This window comes from Xiphophorus maculatus, chromosome 18 (genome assembly GCF_002775205.1).
Source record: "Xiphophorus maculatus strain JP 163 A chromosome 18, X_maculatus-5.0-male, whole genome shotgun sequence".
In the NCBI taxonomy this organism is placed as follows: Eukaryota; Metazoa; Chordata; class Actinopteri; order Cyprinodontiformes; family Poeciliidae; genus Xiphophorus; species Xiphophorus maculatus.
In genome coordinates this window covers 2,353,191-2,373,518 of record NC_036460.1, presented here as the reverse complement: position 1 = coordinate 2,373,518, position 20,328 = coordinate 2,353,191, and the positions used below count along the sequence as shown (strand labels likewise).

Sequence of the window (20,328 nt, the reverse complement as noted above, 5' to 3'; positions counted from 1 at the left end):
AAGAGCAGCATTAGTTCAACATATTTTTACTCAAATAAAAAAGTATTTGGTAAAACATCTACTGAAGTACTGAGTAATTGGTCAAATTATTAATCATTTAATATTTAAAAATTACATCATCAGATGAACCATCGTTTTTAGTTATATGTAAAATTTGGTATTTTATGGACAAAAATGACAATAACTCATCTGAACAATAAAAAAATAACAAAATCAGGGGAAATAATTTTTTCCAAATCAGTTTCTTTCAATAAAAAACTTATGAAACTCTAACAAAAACTGCAGGTGTGTGTCTGTGTCTGGTAAATGTTTGGTTAAAACACGTTTGTTTTTAATTCAGTGGGTAGAAAGTCCAGAAATTTTACTCAAGTAAGAGTAGAAATAGTCTTATTAGAGATGCTCAAGTAAAAGTAAAAAGTACAGTAAAAGTAATTTTTTTCAAAAAAGTTTCCCAGGTAAATGTAACTAGTTACTAACCAACTCTGATTGTCACTAACTCTGGTTTTACTTCTTGAATTGCTTTTGCCATTTAAAACTGCTTTTTGTGTTTCCTCTGTTCATCAGTGTCTAATTTTAAAAACAGTTTGATGGTCTGAAACATTTTGTTGTGACAAAAAAGTAAAAACAGAAGAAATCCAGAATACTTTTTTATATGTGAGATGACAAATAAAAAAGATAATTTATGTATTAAAACCATAGAATTAATAGCTTAAGGTGACGTAAAGTTGTTGAGGAGCAACCTGTGGTTTTGGTGCTCCAGTGAAGGACGATAATCAGGTTTTATGTTGAACCTCGTCCATCGATGGCTCTGGGCAAACCAGTGTTTCATTAACAAAGACACGACAAAGTACCAAACCCGACCGGCTCCGCACAGGGCGACGCTGCGATCAACATGATTCTAATCCCAACGGTCCACGGTGACAGACACGCAACAACTAAACTTGATTCATAAAAAAGCAGGAAAAGGAACCGCTTCCAAAACAAAATAAAAAACGTCCAACGACGTGGTCCTGATTTAAAAACAATAAAAACGAGCCGCCGTCTTTGGGCTCTGGAGACGCCCTCGATCCCTTCGCCCGGGTCCGGTGGAGTGTTTAGGGGCTTTTCCTCTCTGCGAGGCGGTCGGGGTGGAAGGAGACGGGGCAAATAAAGCAGCTCCGAGGTAGAAAACACTCAGAGGAGGAGAGAGAGAACGACTCAAGCCCTTCTGAGGGTTTTGTAACCGGGCCGGCGGCCTCAGACTCACGCAACCATGACGACAAACGAGAGCAGCGGCAGCTAGCGGTTGTTCTTCGCCGCCTCCTTGGCTGCCAGAATGAGAGGAGTGAGGCTGGAGAGCGGCTTCGCCATCTTCAGGAACTGGTGCTGGGAGACAGAAACATTCATTTAAAATAAAACAAATGTGGCTACTGTGAATGTTTTACAATTCTGATGCATTTATAATCCTGTCGCAATAAGCAATTAAGCAATTAATCTCATGATTGACTAAAATAAGCTCAATCATTTCCTTTCTGATGATTAGTCTTTTTTGAAGGTTTTCGGTTTTCATTTCCTTTTTATTTATTGATTTAGCTGTTTTGTTTTATTTTAGATATCTAAATTATCTCCCACTTTCAGCCTGGTCTGTTCTGTATAAAATTAAAGTTTATTAGCACTACTATACCATTATAATTATGTTACTTGAAAATGGCTACAAAACAATATTATCATAACAAGCCGATACATTTATTCAGTGTTTTGATTGATTTCCAGCGACTTTCACTACTTTATTTAACAGCAGGTTTTCTAACAATTAGGACTGAAACAATTAATCAAATCAATCAGATTAATCGTGATTAATCAATTACTGAAATAATTGATAATTGTTAACTGGAGTTAACTGGATAAAGATTCAGAAAAAGAAATTTGGTGAGAAAAAACAACATATTCAGAGCAGAACTGCTCAGAATATATATAAAATTTACATTCAAAATAAAAACTTACTTTGTAAACATGCTTTAGCCAAAACTCCTCTGAGGGGTGTAGTTTTTTTATAATAATTTCTGCTCTGTTTGCACACTTTTATTGTTGTTTTTAATGCACAAATACACATTTAGTAAACTTTTTAAACTTTTCCTGCTCAGTTGCACATTCCTTTGGATTGGACTATGGTATTATTTCATAACTGCACTGTATTTATGTTAACATTTGTCATTAATATTATTATTGATTTAAAACAAGCTCACAGTTCTTGCTGAAAAGTTACTTGTAAATTATTTTTGTCTCATTTCAAGTAAGATATTTTTACTAGAAACTAGACAAAAAATACTTTTTAAAATTTTGTGTTTGTGCACAAACTCACTAGCTTGGATTGCTTTCATCATAGAATAAATTACAGAAAATGAAAACAGTTTTTTGTTTCCTCTGTCTAACATTAAAAACCAATAAAATTAAACAATGTTCAGATTCGTTGGTGTTCAGTTGTTTTAAATTAACATATTGCAGGAATTTAACTATGTAAACAACCTGCACCTATATTTTTACCCATTAAGCCTGTTAATGTATCTAATATGTAAACAGAGCTCTATAAATTGCTGTCATTTTGTACTTTTACTGTTTTTATTTTAAATTCAAACTAACAGCTGAAAAATGGTTGGAAATTACTTGTCAGCTTATTCCCAAACATTAAGAGTGGAGGACCTTATTTTTTATTTTTATGATTAGTAATTCATTTAGGAGGGCAGGAAAAGCTTAAAGCATCATTCTAGTTTTACTTGGTTTTGTTTTTTCTCATGAACACACCGGACCCGGCTGTACCTGCAGTAGTTCTTTAGCGGATCCTCGTTTCTCCACGTCCATCTCCAGACATCGGTTCAGGAAGTCTCTGAATATTGTTGACAGTTTCTCTGGGTTCTGCAGCTCCGGCGTCCCGTTGGTTGCTATGAGATACAGCGCCTTAAGGATGAGGGAAATCAACATTTTTAAGGTTTTTTTTCCCAGAATGCAAACAGAGGCTTGACGTTGTAGAAGCTTTACTTTACTGCCATCTAGTGGTTGATCTAGTAATGGCTGAATTAAATTCTGCACATCCTTCAACTACATTGGGGCATCAATGAGATAAATTATGTTGTAATAAACAATAAATCAATTAATTGCATGATAAATTGAAAGAAGATAAATAATTTCTATTTGCCTGATTTATTATTTTTCTCTTTCTGCCAAAAACTGGATGATAAAATCTTCAGTTTGGTGTTTTGGTCTCAACCAGCTTCTTTTTGTTTACAGAGACTTCATAATTCACTTTATTTATTGTTTTGTTTATTTATTTTGGATATTTGAAATGTCTTCCAGTTCCAGTGTTAAATATACATTAGAATTTAAAGTTTATTGATCTTTGAGAATCTGCCATTATGCCATAATCATTGTATTTTTTGAAAATGGTTTCAAAACAACCATATTTATCACAATAACTTCTGGGACAATTTATCGTCCAGCAAAATTTGTTATCATGATAGATCTAGTCATGGTGTTTGTTAAGTAATTCACACAATTCTTCAACTTTGAGACAGTAAACCACAAATCTAATCATTAAATAATAAAAGATCCTCCTGACTTTATGATGTGGTTGTCATTTTTGACTATTTTAAGCTGTAAAATCTTTCTGTTGGCTAAAAATCTTTATGTTAAGTAGTAAAATATCACAGATTAACCCCTTCGAAGGACAGTGTAACTGTATTTCTTCTAAAAAATAATTAAAACTAAACATAAAAAATGCTTATAACTTGATTTTAAGTCGAGTCTGAAGTCCCGGCTCTCACCCTGAGGGGATTCTCGTTCAGATACGGCGGCTCCCCCTCCACCATCTCGATGGCCATGATGCCCAGGGACCAGATGTCCACTTTGGGTCCATAAGCCTTCCGGGTCACAACCTCCGGAGCCATCCAGTAAGGAGTCCCCACCATGGTGCTGCGCTTACTCTGTTCCGGAGTGATCTGGGCGCAGAATCCAAAGTCGGCTGGAAGTAGAGAGAGAGAGAGCCGGACCTCAGAAAAACTTTCAAAAGTTCAGGTAAATAAACTCCCATGTTTAATGTGGCAAATAAACCCACCACTGTAAACCCACTCGCTGCATGGCTGTGATTTTCCCTCCACACCTGTTTATTATGAAAGGCTGCATTTTCCTGAGCTGGGATTTATGAGAGGGCATCGCCTTAGTAACGGTTTCCATGGTTTCCAGACATTTTCCCCCCCAAAAAACCCAAATTTTTCTCAGGTCTTCAAGACTAGTTATAAAATATAATGTACTAAAGTTAATAAATTCTTCATGAATTTATTTAATTTATAAAGAAATAAATAAAATATGGAAAAAAGAAAATAATGAAAAAAATTGAAATGAAGAAAAAGAAAAAGAATAAAGGAAAAAACAGAAAAAAAATGGAAAAAAAATAAAAATAAAAACAACAAAAGAATAAAATAAAGAAAAAAGGAAAGAAAAAGGAAAGGAAAAGAGAAAGAATAAAGGAAAAAACAGAAAGAATGAAAAAAAAATTTAAACAACAAAATAATAAAATGTAAAAAAAAGGGAGACAAAGGAAGGAAGAAGATAGAGAGAAATAAGAATGGACAGAAAATAGAAAGAAAGAAAGGATGGAAGAAAAATAAAGAAAGAGAACTAATGGAAGAAGAAAGATTGAAAAGAGAAAGAAAAAACTCAAAAAGAAGAAAAGAAACAACAAAAGAAAGAATGAAAATGAAATAAAAAGAACAAAAGGAAAGAAAAAGGGAAAAACAAACCAAAAAGAAAGGAAGATGGACAGAGAATGAAGGAAACAAACTCTAGAAAGAGAAACTTTCTCTGAAATAGAGCAGAGTTGTTTTGTGAAACAGGAAACAGGAAGTGAAGGAGCGACACTGACTGAGCTTCACGGAGCCGTCCATGCCCAGCAGGATGTTGTCGCTCTTGATGTCTCGATGGATGACCTGGTTCGAGTGGAGGAACTCCAGCGCCTGCAAACACTGCACAGAAAAATAAACTAAAATTAGAACATAAACAAAATACAGAACATTTATAGTTACATGAAATTAACTGAAAATTAACGCTTGACATTTAAGTATTTATAGCAGAGGTCACGTTAACGGAATATTTTCCGTATTTGACTAGTTATTTTTTTAAACCACAGGAAAATTTGGAGCCCGTCTGACATTTTGACAGGTTATAATTCACACCCTTGACTGGTGCATGGGCAGATATTACTGCCTTTATGCAAAGTGTTTATCACAGAGACTAAAATCAATTAATAAAATTTGTTTTTCTGAATATCATCTCATGGACACTGAACTAAATGTGTCTTTCTGACCGGGAGTGTTGAAGAGTTATGGACCGGAGACTTTGGAGCGCCTGGTTAGGAAGCGCATTCAAACCTTTGGTTAAAATGGCGCGTTGAATTCCAGTCTCTAGTTCACACAGAACAGAGAAACATGTTGTATTAATCCATTTATAGTCTAAACAAAGGAGCTGGCAGTTTATATTGAAGAAATAAATAAAGTTAATTATACTGTAACATGCGCAGTGCGCTGCAAAACCAATGCGGACGCGGCTCCGCCGCTGCTCACAATTAAACTTAACTCACCTGCGGTTTTAACAAATGGAGCTGGAAGACGTTACCCTCCTACACCCAGAAAGAGAGCAACGTTCTGGAAGAGCGCGGCAGACGTAACATCTGTCCGTATCGGGGAAGCAAAACCACGCAAAAATAAAAAAAATAAAAATACTCGTAAAAGCGCAACGTCCGGACCGCGCACAGGGTAAAAAACTCAATTGATCGGTTTGGATCAGACAGATCCGACTGTCATAGCATAGCTAACTGTGCTATATCTACCATTTGTCACCACTAAACAACTTTAGCTGGAATCCGTGTTTGAAAATGAGGAGCATTACCTGCTTTAAAATGTTAGAAAGTCTAATCTAACAGCTTGCAGGAGGAACTCGTGAGGCTGAGCGTTCAGAGCCCAGCAGGTGAAATGCTTGTAATTTAAGTGGAGTCGTTTAATTTAATTTATTATAAGTTATTGGGGCCACAGTCAGGGGTTTTTGTCACTACGGAGAAAATGTTAGATGCGTTCATCTGCTTTATGTGATGGATCTGGATTCACGGTTCATCTGGTGAATATTAACTAAACCGCATAAAAATGCAGTTAAATAGCCTAATGTTAATACGATTATAATTTGACAGGTAAAAATAGAAAATGACAGATTTGTTTTAATGCTGTCGGCCAAAATGACGGAGAACAAAAACGTCTAGCGCGACCTCTGATTTACATATTTATTTTTTTACCTCTCTGCACACGGCAGCAATCTGAGCTTCATCCATGCAGGTTTCCGTGACAACGTCGGTCAGCGAACCTCCAGCCAGGTACTCCATCACCACCCACAGCTCATCGCCGACCAGGTAGCTGCACCATGACACAAAACAGAACAATGAGCTGCTCTGAAAGTATCAGATGTTAAAAAAAAGCTTCTGTAACGCAATGATAACAACAAGGACAATTCATTTTATTTAGGGGCAACGTTCAACATACCCACAAGACTACTTAAAGTCAAAGTAAGGCAGAATATAATAATAATAATAAAAATAACCTTATTTTGCCTTATAAGGTATAAAACTACCTTATAAGACTAGTTAAAACCAAATGAAGATAAAATGTTACAAAAATTATATGTAACTTAATAGTGAAAGTGAGTCAGTTTAAATGTAAATCATCAGCAAATTGGGTTTAATAAATTAAAAAATGTTCTATAAAGCAAAACATCAACTACATTTTATAAGTAAACTTTGTGTTTTCATATTTTTGTCTTCATAATAATAATCATAATAATTTTTTATCAAAAAGATAATAATAAGCTTTTATCTGTCTCAGCACCTCCGAGAATAAAAAAACTAAATCACCTCTCAAAAGGAAACAGTAGGTTGTTCTGATGTTGGACATTATCGGTGGAAAAGTTCTGGCTTTAATATTTAAATGTTTTCTGAGCTTGTAAAGATCCATCGGCGTTCGGCCAGAAAGCGGCGATCCAGCGTCACCGCGCCGCAACGAAACACGACCACAAGCAGATTTATGTTGCTGAACCGCTTAACAGTCGAGAACAAACACATAAAACACAACGACAGGGAAATGCTGTCTCCATGGAGACGACAGCGTCGGCACCAGACTCCGCGGTGTGTTGCGATCAGACAGGTTGCTGTGGCAACCAGACATGCCACATACGCATGTTTACCGCTCAAAGTTTGGGAAAGAAAAAAGGAAAAAAGATAAAACAGCTCTTTGGATGTTTTCCTGAAACTTCACAGAGCAGCTCTGTGGGCGTAAAGGGAAACATCAGGGCCGTGTGTTTGGATCCGTCACTTTCTGGACGCTGAAACCTCCTGGAGAGGTCGCAGAATAGTTAATGAAGTCTCTACTTTTAAACATGCAAAAAGGTCAATTGTTTGGAAAAAATGAAACAAATAAAGGATTTTTTACCAGAAAAAACCCCAGTGAGTCTCAAAAAACAAATACACTACCTCAAACTTCAAAGCTAGATCTATCTTTTAATGTTTCCCTGCAGAAGTAGGAGCTTGAACAGCAACATTTTACTGTAAATCACTTCCTGAGACACACGTCACAACTGGGAACTTTAAAGTGAATAAAGTTTGACATCAGTGTTGAAGCTTTGGTTTTCAACCGATAAAAACTCTTCAAAATAAGAGCGTGAATATAAACTACTTGCAGTGGGTGAAGATCCGTTTCCTTTTCTGTTTTCATCCCAATAACTTTACTTCAAACATCAAACATAAATGGAGTAAAATAAAACGTAGAAAGTAGAGAACAAAAGATAAACATAAATATAACATCTGAGGGCATTAAAAAAACATTTAGTCTTTCCAGGGCAGGTAGAACTTGAATTTCAGTTAGCACGTTAGCTTTCGCTAAATACCATGTTGGTGTAGGAGTTTAGTTTTAGTGCTTTAGATTTAGAGTAGCAAACATTTTAGTTTGCCATTCCCATTATTGGTATAGTAGATGCAAGTATGTGAACTGTGTTAAATTTACCACTTATCGCCACTAAAAAACTTTAGCGGAAATAAGTATCTGACTCCAACTTTAGCATTAGCTTCCACTAAATACCATCCAGGTGTAGCGTTTTAATGTTAGCGGAACTACTGTTTAGTGCTTTAGGTTTAGCCCTCCACTGGTATATTACATGTGAGTATGCTAACGGTGCTACATCTACCCTAAACAACTTTAGTTGGAGTCCATGTTTGAAAACGAGGCGCATTACCTGCTTTAAAATGTTAGAAAGCCTAATCTAACAGCTAAAACATTCGCTACCATCTCCTTCCCACATATTCTCAGCCTAAGGCTGTGCTGTGAGTGCTAACCTGTCCAGGTAGTTGACAATGTTTGGGTTCTTGTTTTCCCTCATCACCAGAATCTCGTTGATGATCAGCTCTTTCTTTGGCTGCTGCTGCAGGTTCATCTGTTTAATGGCAACCTGAGAGGAAAGAACACAAAACAAGAAAAACATTGAATAAAACAAAAAAAACATGTGAGGAGGTGCAAGAAGTTTTTATGGAGAGAAGTGGGCTAATCTGAGGGAGAAAGTGACGGATTAGCTATAAAATTATCCAGGATGTTTCGAGAAATTAAGTAGGTTGCAGTTTTTCTCTTCTTTGTGTTGTTTTGCTTTAATTAAAAGCATAAATTTAACCAACATTCACTTTACATGTCTCATTAGAAACTTCAAACTAGATTTTTATTTTTAATTTCAACTGAATCTAATTTATAGTGAATATTGTACATTTTCAAACATTTTATTCATGTGGTGTTTTTCTACTTTGCTTGGCAAAATATCCAAAGTAGCTGGTTTTCTTAATGTAATCATCAGAAATGCATTATCTCTCAAGGATAACTTTATTTTTTAAAGTATTGTTGTTTGGCTTTTGTTACAAATTGAAAGAGAAGAAAACAAACCAACCTCTTGTCCTGTAGCGATGTCTATAGCTGTGTACACCGTACCAGAGGCTCTAAAAGGGAAAGGAAAGGCAGGAAAGATATCTTAGAAAATACACAAGTTAATTTCACTTTGATTCATATAATAGACAGATTTATTTATTAAAACTGTTTTAATAAATAAATTTGTTACTATGACAGAACACTCTGTATCAACGTGTACTGACAGAGAGGCATTTGTTTTATAAATAATTGTTTTTAGTGATACAAAAACACCAAAATGCGTAAAAATGTATTAATGTTCTCAGATATCTGGTTATGTGTGGACTAGGCCTGAAACAAAGTTGAGGGAAATTCATTAAAAGCATGTTGACGTTTAATTATTTAGGTTTTTTAATGACTAAGCTTTATGTAATTACCATGCTTTAATAAAGCACTCACCCCTGTCCTATTTTTTCAAACCGAGTATATTTCTTCTTGGGATCTCCCACGCTAACAATTGTCCCTGAGGAGAGACAAGAAAAGACAAAAGCAGCAGAAATTAACTTCATGAGGATGTAAAAACAGCAGCAGCATAAAGACCTCCAGAAAAATAATAATAAAAAAAGATTTTAGCGATAATTTAAAGGTGATTTTATTGGATAGAAAAGTAAAGTGATTTTCTATCGATTTGAAAACTACTCTACAGCACGTCTGTCAAACTCATTAACTTTAATGCTGCATGCAAAACAAAAGGAAAAAACAAATATTGAAGGGAAATAAAATAAAAATAGTTTAAATTAAAAAAACAAACATTAGAGGCAGAAAAACACAGCAGTTGAGTAAAAACTGTCAACAGCAGGAAAGATTTGAGGATTAATTTTTGGAAAGGACCACAGGCGATGACGGAGAGTACGAACAGCCAATCAGATTTGAGGAGTGAGCGGGAGTGGGCGGGGTCAGGTCTGTCAATCAGAGGCGGAAGGACAAGCAGTTTCCTGCTCTTACCAGCAGAGGGAGACCTGAGCACGTCTGAACAGGCATGGCGCAGGTTTAAAAATATACAGATTTATCCAAACAGCATCACTAATAAACATCACAGCATTTTATCAGGGGAGGCAAGGTTTATCATTTTTTATTTGAGCTGCATTTTAGTCTCTTTGTTGCCACAGTTGTTAGGCAGAACAGCTAAAAATAGACCAGAAGTTCAGCTCAAACAAAACGCTGCAGCTTAATAATTAAAGTTGGTAAAACTCACTGAGGAGGAAACAATGAGGGATGATATTTTTTTTAATTAATTGTCAGATTCCTAAGTATCAAATGAACCCTCTTAATCCCGATGCTGCTGCTTCCTCTGATCGAAAATTAGAAATGCTAAACATTTGATTCGTAAACATTAGATCAACTAAAAACATTTTGGTCAAAACCTGATTAACTTATTTCTGGAAAAATAAGCTGCTTTAATGTTAAGGAAGAAAATACTGGAAGATAAATCAGATAAACCTGAGTACATATAATTGAGCAAACAATAAATAAACTGTACAACATGAGATGCAGTTTGTTTCATGTTGTTTAAATAACAGATGAGTTGCAGAAGTCAGCAGCAGCTCAATATAATCCTTAAAATAAACTCAGAATCTGCTCCCAGAAGGAAACAAAGTGATAAACAACATATGACAAGACAGAAACCAGCAGCTGCTCTCAGTCTGCAGTCAGGAAAAACGGCTCCATCTTTCATTCTGGACCTGTGCACTGCAAAAACACAAAACACTAACTAGTATTTTAAGTCTAGGCTCTAGTGCAGATGTCTTAGTAAATATGAAATAAAACAAAATCAAGTTACAAGTAACTTTTCAGCAAGAATTGGAATCATGTTTAAGTCATTAATTCTTTAATACGGACAAAAAAAAATACTAGTACCAAAGGAAGATTATTTCAGCTACAATATTTATAATAGTAAATAGATAATAGATAATAGTTTATGTTAATAACTAATTTTTCCATGTTATAAGTGAAATAATCTGCCAGTTGAACCAGTAATTTGTCATCACTATTAAGGAATTATTTAATTAAAACAATGTGCTATTTCTTGCTGAAAAGTCATATTTAAGTTAGTTTTAACTTAATTAAAGTGTTACAGTGCACTAAAATATTTTCACTAGAAACTAAACAAAAATACTTGGTAAGTTTTTGTGCTTTTGCAGATTCTTCCGTTTTCTAAACACAGTATAAAACTGACTATCCAGGTTTTCTTTAGTATGAATTAACTTTGTTTTTATTGAGTTCTTATTTGATTTGCATTACTTTGACCAACCAAAACATATCAGTTCAATCAGGAAAAATAATTAATTGTTTATTTTTCTATTCGGTCAACAGGAAATAATTTCTGAAATTAATTTGACTTTATTATGATCTAAAACTTAAAAAGTAGAAAATACTGAACAGGGTTTTTTTTTTATCAATAAAGTAGTATAAGGATGCACAATCAGTATTTGTATAGATTAGATTAAATATTATTGCTGAACTAACTAACTCGTGAGTTAGTCTTGTCTTATTTAAAGTATAATAAGATATTTGGACTAGAAACTAAACACAATGTTTTGGTCATATTTTGTGTTTTTGCAGAGTCTTGTGCAGCCGTGTGAAACCAGAGCAGAAGCAGCCAGACTTACGTAGTTTCTCCAGGATCTCCTCGTCAGACATCTTCTTCTTCTTGCTTTTATCTTGTGCGCGGGGCAGAGACGGGCCGGGGGCGGGGCTTGCACTGGGGGGGCTGCCGGGAGCCGGCTCTGCAGGTGGGGCGGGGGTGACGGCGGCGGTGGCCGGTGGGATGATGGGGGAAGTGGCTGCATCTTTGGTGGAAGGAGGAGGGAGCGGCTCGATCACTGAGCGGGTGTAAATCTGATGACACAAAAAGGTTAAATAACATGCTGAAACTAAATTAGGCTTCAAAATGTTTGCAGCAATTTAGTACTTAGGGCCTTACTAAGAAAAAAAAGGACAATTACGAAAGTCATAATATTACAAGAATAAAATCATAAAAGAATAAATTTGAAATAATATGAGAATGAATCATAATATTGTTGGAATATTAACAATATTCTTTTAATATTATGACTTTATTCTTGCAACTTTACCATTTTTAAAATTTTCTTAGCATGGCTTTAATTCGTCGTAATTTAGAGAAGATCTTTAGCCGAGTTTTAATTTAGCAAGAAACAAGAAATTTATGAAAGGATGATAAAAAATGAACTCAATCAAGACGGAACTGAAGATAAATTGAGAGAACAAATAGAAAACAGTAATTTAGACTAATTCTCATTACCAGGCTTTTAGGGCAAGTTCAACGTTTGCTTAATATTTCTAAATCTTGATAGCAAAAAGCAACTTTAAACCTACTTTCAATAGTTTTTGTTACATTTTCTGACTGATAAAATCCAGAAAAACCTCTGAATAGTTTTAAAAAACAGATATTTTAGGTTTTCGGACCGTCAGGATGAGAAAAGTCGGTCACTGAATGCAGGGCTGCGTTTGTCTGTGCAGGCATGTTTGTGATGGTGGGAATCAGTTGCATTAAAAAGCCATCGCCGTGGAAACCCTAACGGCGCCATGTAAGCAGCCTCTCCACCACCACCAGTCTGCGTGTGTGTGTGTGTGTGCGTGTGTGTGTGTGTGTGTGGAAGGAAAGATCGGCGTACATATTGGCGTCAATATGATTTTTGTTTTGTTTTTATAAATAGCATAATCTATCCCAAATATCTAGCTGTTCCCTTGAATCTATTACCAGAGGATTATAGAAATACAACATTAAAAGTTTTTTCTAAACTAAGATTTTACCACAAGGTGTCACTAAATCACACATACTGGATTTTTCTTTTAATCTTCTGCTACTTTTTCACAACAGTTGAGTCATTTTTGGCATTTAATAAACTGCTACACTGAATAAAAGGTATCTCAATGTATTGTTTTATTTTGCACCGCAACATTTTAAAAGTCCAACTTGTTACAATTTATTTAAATAATGTTTAGTACACATCTTCATAACTACAGAACAGATCAGTTATCATGAACAAGTTAAAAAGACAAAAGGTAAAATCTGAACGGTTCGGTAAGGGAAAAGCTTTAACACGCCTCACCTGAACTGCAGCGGAACAAAGAGCTTCTTTGAAAGAGTTTCTCTAAATAAAACCCTAAGTTTCACTGTGACTGATCTAAACACTGAAGGCTTTGTCTTCTTTTTATATCGACAATCACTCCACTTGGAACATGTTCAGTCAGAGCAAAAAAATAAATAAAAAAAGACACTGATATGACTGAAAACTGACGTCTTGTTTCATGTTCTTTCCTCTAAATTAATTAAAATTACAGCAGCCATTTAATTTCCTGCAGTAAAAATAGTTTGTATGTAGAGTTAAAATGATGGATGGAAGAGGATTTTGTTGAGCCTCACAGAGGCATTTCAAGGATAATTTTAACCATCCTATTTTTCTTTACTTTGTGAGAAAAAAACTTTCAAATGAAAAGTTTTAAAGCTGCAGCATGTAACTTTTATACAAAACAGAAGTTTTTATAGATTTGTTAAAACTGTCACCATGTTATGAAAGTTTGCTATGAGACAGATAATCTGTGAAAAAAAATTGATCTACTCCACCTTCTCCTTGAACTATTATTGTCTCTCGACCAAAAACAACCAATCAGAGACAAGAGGAGGGTCTTAGCGCTGTCAATCAAGTTCTTGTACTTGCTGGTAAATGTGCTAAAAAAGGGAAAACTTATTGTTATTATACCGTTTATTTTACTATACCGGATATTGTTTATCCGTCATTATTGGAGGCTATGCTAACTAGCCGTAGCATTCATGATAGGCTCTACGCCAAATGGAGGGTGATTGACAGCACTAAGACCCGCCTTCTGGCTCTGATTGGTTGTTTCTAGTTAAGGGGAAGGTAAAGGCAACAGTTTCAATAAATATGTAGTAAAATATTTTTGTATAAAATACAGAAATATATTTTGCTTTTACATAAAATATTTTTGTATATAAGCAGCTTTATGGCTGAGTTTTCGACTAAAGTTTAAAGGATGCATGAATTAAAGAAAACGATAAAGGAAGCGTGTTTGTTTCTTACTGATTTGGTGTGCTCAGGGCGGGGGGCGATCACCGGCGGGGGCTCGGCCTCGTCTTCGTCTTCATCCTCGGACACGGTTGCTATGGCGGGCGTCTCCGACACCGCCTTGGAGCTCTGCGTGATGTCACAGGGGAGGAATGGGCGGAGCCTCAGTGACTTTACGGTTACATGAGCGATCATGGACACCAGGCCCATCATTGCTTCCTGCTGTCACTGCGGCTTCCTCTACTGCTTCTTAATCTCATCACGCTGCCGTTCTCCTGCCTATCTTCAGCTCAACTTCTCTCCTCTGCTTGTTGCTCGACTCAACCTGCCTCTCCGTCTGTCCACCTTCCTCATGGTGGGCGGCGCCTGAAAGCCCGGCTCAGGTCGGGCTCCTGGAGCCACGCTCTGTTCTCTCCCGATGTCTGTGTGGTACTCCGAGGCTCGGCCCGTGGCCAAGCTGCAGGCAGGCAGGCAGGCAAACGGCGGAAGGAGGAAAAGATGCTGATTCACAATGCAGGGAGGAAGAGAGCATCTCAAAGAGCGCCTCCCTCTCTTTCTGTTCGGCTGTTTGGTTTGAGGGCGTCCGTCTGACAATGTTTACAATTTGGATAAAAAGATGGTGTCTATTTGAGGGTTAATGAGCAAATCTTTCAACCAATCAAAAAAATGTCTGAGAAAAAGCTATTTGATGATGGAAAAACAACACAATGTTTAATCTCAACACAACTACCTATTAAAAACTAGACCAAAAATACTTGGCAAGAGTCTTAATGTTTGGTCTAGTTTGCAATGCAAACATCTAATTACACTTGAAATGAGACTAAACTAACTTACAAGTTATTTTTCAACAAGATATAATAACTTGTTTTATGTCAACAACTTTTAGTCAGTTCTAGTTGCACCGAAAGGTGTTTTCACTTATTATATGTATTTTATTATAAGTTAAGTAATCTGTCAGTGGAACTATAACTTTTTTATGAATGCTAAGGATTATAGACTTAAAACAAGCTCCTATGTCTTGTGAGTTAGTACACTTGAAATAAGAAAAAAATAAAAAATAAATAAAAATACTTGGTAAAATTTTGTTTTTCCAGTGGACCCCCCCCCCCCTAAAAAAAACACTCTCTATTAATAAATACAGTATAAAACTGACTAACCAGGCTTTCTATGGTGTGATTGTATGTTATTTACTGGAGTTCTTCTTTGATTTCTATAATTTTTTACCAACTAGAACATAAAGTCACAATGGAGAACCAGCAGTTCAATCAGGAAAAATAAAAATTATGATTTTTCTTTTATTCTGTCAATTTAATTTGACTTGATTTGCATTGATTAGATCCAATAAAATAAATGTTACAAGACGTTAGAAGGAAATCCCCAAAGATCACACTTTGGAAAATGTAGCAAATTTTGAAGGTAAAATTATGATAATCTAAGGCTTTTAAAGATCTTTCTAAGATATTTACTAAGATTACAGAAGGTGAAATATATACTTCTATCAAACTAGTAGAGAATAATTAACAGAGATCATTTATAATCATTATTGTGATTTACCCTAATAACAGAATTATTCTTACCGTTACGATGGAGGAGTTGAAGGCGTCTGCAGTTTTATCTGCAGGGAGATAAAAAGAAAAACTTTTCTCAGGGTTCAGGAGATGCACATCGCTTGGTTTAAGTCTGGAGGTTAATGTTAGACGTAAAAACAAAAACACTTTAATCTGATGATTAATCCTGCTTCATTTTATGCGATGACAAAGTTTCTCCAAGTCTTGAATACATTTTTGACTCCCTTTCTGTGAATGAAATGAAGTGTTGTGTTTTCATACCTGTGAAGCTCATGTATTTTTGGCTGTTGGCCGTTTCCTTCGAGTCGTAGAACTTTAAGACGTCGAGGACGGCCTGAGGATTCTTCTTCTGCTCCAGTTTGGTGATGTTGGACGTCTGCAGCAGACGGGCCCATTGCTCCGGCATGCCCTGCAAAACACACACACACACACACACAGTTTAACACAGTTATTACTTCATGCACTCATTTCAAGCAACTGCATGACAGCCATTCAGCTTCATGCAGACTTAAACTCTCCCTCTGTGCCGTGCTGATCAGGCCAATCAGGATGGAGCTACCTTTGCTCACTATGAGGTGGAAAAAAAAGTTTTTTAATTGTGATTCTGGTCAACTTGAAAAACAAATTTTAAAAAATTAACTATTTGACTATAGTTGGTACTTTCCTTTTTTTTGTCTCCAAGTGTATTCTTCAAGTAGTTCGATGTTTATGTTCATGCTCTTATTTTGAAGTGGGTTCTCTTTCTTTCTTTTTCCCCAAACAACTTTATTTCAAACAGGAAACATACAGGAGCAAAATAAAACTGACACTAGAAAAAAAACCAATCATCTAAATTGTAATTTCATAATTAAATTGGTGTTTGAGTGTTGCAGTCTTTCAACGGCAGATATAATTTGAACTGAATGTAACGATTTAGCATTAGCACTGCTAATGTTTATGATTAGTGCTTTAACTTTTTACTTAGCGATTTTGTTATTTTTATGCTTTTTTTATAGCAGTAGATTAAAAAGTCCAAGTTCTGTTGCATTGAAGTTTTGAAATGTCCTGTTGGAAAAACTTAATATTTAAAGTCCAATAAAATGTTGGAGAACCGCTGATCAATTCAATAATTTTCCAGACTTTCTGGAAGTTTTTTTAAGCTCCTTTCAGACAAATTCCTGACCATTTTCTGAGAAATCTCTTAATTAGGTTACTTTCATGCGCCCCACTTCCTGAAAAGATGTTAATCAGATGGAGACTTTTTTCTTCAGCTCTGAGTCTTCCTTTGTTCGACACTTGTCTAAAATTAGGGGTTTTTTCTATTTGTTTTTTATCGCCCTGCAAGGGGTCTTTTGTGGCTCTAGTGTCCCTTTTTCAAAGTAGGCTGACAGGAAAGGGAGAAGCAGAGACATGCGGTAAACGTCGTCGAACCCGCGACGGCCGCGCCGCCTCTGAATGTGGGTCGCGCTAACCCCTCCGCCATCACGGCACGCCCCTAAAATTAGTTTTTTTTAAGCTCTCATAATCAGGCAGCTTCAAACTCATCAACAAACAAGACGAAGGAGATGATCGTCGACTTCAGGAAGAACCGGCCCAGCCACGCTCCACTGCTCATCAACAGCTCGGCTGTGGAGGTGGTCAGCAGCACCAAATTCCTGGGGGTGCACATCACTAACGACCTCACCTGGACTGTGAACACCACGTCTCTGGTCAAGAGGGCACAGAAACGTTTGTATTTCCTGCGGAGGATGAGAAGAGCACACCTGCCCCCGTCCATCCTCAAGACGTTCTACAGAAGCACCATAGAGAGCATTCTGACCAGCTGCCTCTCTGTGTGGTGTGGAAGCTGCAGCACCTCCGACTGGAAGAACGTGAGGAGAGTGGTGCGGAGAGCAGAGAGGATCATCAGGGCCCCCCTTCCCTCCATTCAGGACATTTCATCCCAGCGCTGCGTGTCCCGAGGCCGAAACATCGTCAGTGACCCCTCACACCCCCACCATGGACTGTTCTCCCTGCTGCCCTCTGGAAAGAGGTTCTGCAGCATCCGGTGCAGGTCCACCAGGTTCTGAAACAGCTTTTTCCCACTTGCCATCAGACTGCTGAACTCTTAACTGGACTGCACTTAAAATCTGGTCTCCACTTTATACCTTGCACATGTACAGAGCTAAATAACTTCTATTTTACTGTCAGTCCTGCACTTTATATTTTATATTCATATCTATATTCATATTTTATACTGTATTTTATTTTATTCTGGAGTAACCTCACAACATTGAAAGCTCAAAACATTGTCCTGAGCCGAATGCAACAAAATTTCGTTCTGTATTCACCCTGTGCATGCAAGATGACAATAAAGTCAGTCTAAGTCTAAGGTAAATCAGACTGGAGTGAAAATACCTCAAAGTAAAAATAAAAAACAGTCTGCAGATGACAATAAGAGATGGACTTATTGAATAAGTGCTGTCCAACCCAGGAAGGACGTATAACACAGCAGTCTTGTTGTATTTGTACTTTAGTTAAGCAACTGGGTCACATCTCCTTGTTTTCCTGCTCTTTCTCTCGCTCTCTTCTGTCAGAATCAGTCCATCACAAAGCCGCTCACTTTCTGCTCCATCACTCCATCCCTCCTCTGACCTTTCCTTCATTTTCCACCCACTCTTTGCTAATCGCCGCTGCCTGTTTAGCAGACAGTGAGGACTCTTTGCATGCAAGTATATCACTGAACTGTGACCCAGAATGCAAACAAGGAAACAATAATCATGCATTCGCAGAAGAGATGGGAGTTTTTTTTAGTTTTGCACACAGTGTTGGACTCGCAGATAAAAGAGCTTGGTCAGGCAGATCAAGTGACTCAGCTCAACAAGATGGCCTTTGTCTGATGAGACTATTTTAAAAAACTTTTATTCGGTATGTCTGCTTCCATCAAGCTCATGAGCAAACACACAAATATTCACGCAGCAATGAGCAACAGGCGATAATTAGAGCGGCGTTCAGTGGGGAATATTAACAGACTTACAGTAAACTCCCCAGTAACAGCATCAAAACCGACGTGGATGGTGTGCTCAAAGTCTGACGGTAGAGAAATCTCAGGACGTTCCTTCTTCTTATAGGCTAAAAAAAAAGAAGAGAGAGAACAAGGACAGTTTAAAGATATTTTAATTACCCAGACGTTTTCTTCTGGCGTAAACTGAGATGGATTTGTTGCAAACTGGACCTCAAAAGGCCAAGATGCCATCAGGTTATTAAATCAGCTGTAATAGAAATCCCTCATGGGACAAACCTTTGTGATAAATGAATAAATAAGAAGAAGGAGGAAGAAAAAAAAGAAAATAAAAGAGAGAATTAATTATAAAAAATACATAAAAAGCTGTTTGTGAGAAAATTATAACGACGGAGACGCCATATGTTGTAATTTATTCCTGAGGGAAATCATAAGCCCATATCCTCATGGGATGACAAACAATGCAAGGACCACCAGCCGGCTGCAAGGCATCGTGGGTAATCTATGTCTGGATGTGGACATGTGGCGTGAATTAGTCTAAAAAAAGATTTTTATGATATAAGTAAATCCTAAGATTCACATTTAACTCTAACTAGTGGGTAAAAAGTTGTTTTAATCTTAAGATAAAAACTAATAAATAATATTCTGTGAATTATAAGACTGGCGGGCCACCAGGCTAAACATTGCTTGTTTCATTAATTCAGTTTTTTTTATTTAGCTATTTTTAAGACTTTATAGTTGATGTTTAGGCATTAATAATGTGTTCCATATTTTCAAAGTTGATATTTTCAAATTTCCTGTCAACTATGAACATATTTTAACTGAAAACATGGTGGATGACTGCTCTAGTGCCCCAGCCACCAGGATTAACGAGTTTTTCTGTGGGAAACCATGAATATTAAAGGTTATCTCCATTTCTTATGTCTTTTTTTTAGACTGTCTTAGAAAAGCAGAGGTTTTTTAGTGTTCAGTCAGAGGCTTCTTCAAATTGGCTGTAACACAGACTGCTACTGGATAACTTTCCTGCCCCCAGGCTTCAACATCTACAATAACTCTGGAGAATTTTGAATTTAATTTCCCTTCGGGCTCAATTCAGTATTTTTGAATTGAATTAGAATTTAACTATATTTATATAAGTGTGGATCACAGACTGGAGCTTTACTTTGGTAGATAAAGCTACAGTTTATAACATTACACAAAAAGAAAAAAAGCCATTTAACAAACCAATAATGTACTGAAAAAGCAACAGGCTGAAGGTTTACAGCCCCAAGCACCTGAAACAGTTTTCATCCAGATCTCTCTGCACGGCTCGTCTGGCATCCATGTTTTTGCTTCACGCCTTCATCGCTCAGTTATGTGGAAGAGGAAGAGGATCACGAGACTCCACTTCTTCTGCAGCAGCGCTCTCTTTAGTCGTTATTTAACAGAATAAAAAGTCTCTGCAACTTCCCTCAACTTGAGTTTGATGCTAAACTATTATTTTCTACTCTGAGAATAAAAATAGTAAGAGGAAGTCATCATCCTCCTGATTGGGTTTATGCACAGTTTAACCACTGACTCGTGTTCTTATGAAGGCTGACAGGCCAGCGGCTAATTTGTTATTGCTAAGTTTAAATTGCCTTATGAAAAACAAAACAGCAGTAACTGTGCAAACAACATGGATTCACGTACAGCTCTAAAAGATTACAACAAGCAACAATTCACATTTATGGAAAGTCAAG

General features: G+C 36.6%; 1 protein-coding gene across 2 annotated transcripts in view; it reads right to left on the bottom strand.

Annotated features, from left to right (window-relative positions):
- Positions 1–615: 615 nt before the first annotated feature.
- Positions 616–20,328, bottom strand: part of pak1 (p21 (RAC1) activated kinase 1) — a 54,548-nt gene continuing 34,835 nt past the window's right edge. For both annotated transcript variants that reach the window (XM_023350787.1, XM_023350788.1), the window contains 13 exons: positions 18,623–18,717; positions 15,889–16,036; positions 15,637–15,674; positions 14,075–14,188; positions 11,621–11,849; positions 9,411–9,474; positions 8,995–9,043; positions 8,399–8,511; positions 6,314–6,431; positions 4,895–4,994; positions 3,798–3,994; positions 2,797–2,934; positions 616–1,365 (listed from right to left, as the gene is read on the bottom strand). In XM_023350787.1, coding sequence (XP_023206555.1) covers positions 1,279–1,365; positions 2,797–2,934; positions 3,798–3,994; positions 4,895–4,994; positions 6,314–6,431; positions 8,399–8,511; positions 8,995–9,043; positions 9,411–9,474; positions 11,621–11,849; positions 14,075–14,188; positions 15,637–15,674; positions 15,889–16,036; positions 18,623–18,717 — 1,490 coding nt within the window. In that variant the 3' untranslated portion in view covers positions 616–1,278. The remainder of the gene's footprint in view (positions 1,366–2,796; positions 2,935–3,797; positions 3,995–4,894; positions 4,995–6,313; positions 6,432–8,398; positions 8,512–8,994; positions 9,044–9,410; positions 9,475–11,620; positions 11,850–14,074; positions 14,189–15,636; positions 15,675–15,888; positions 16,037–18,622; positions 18,718–20,328) is intronic.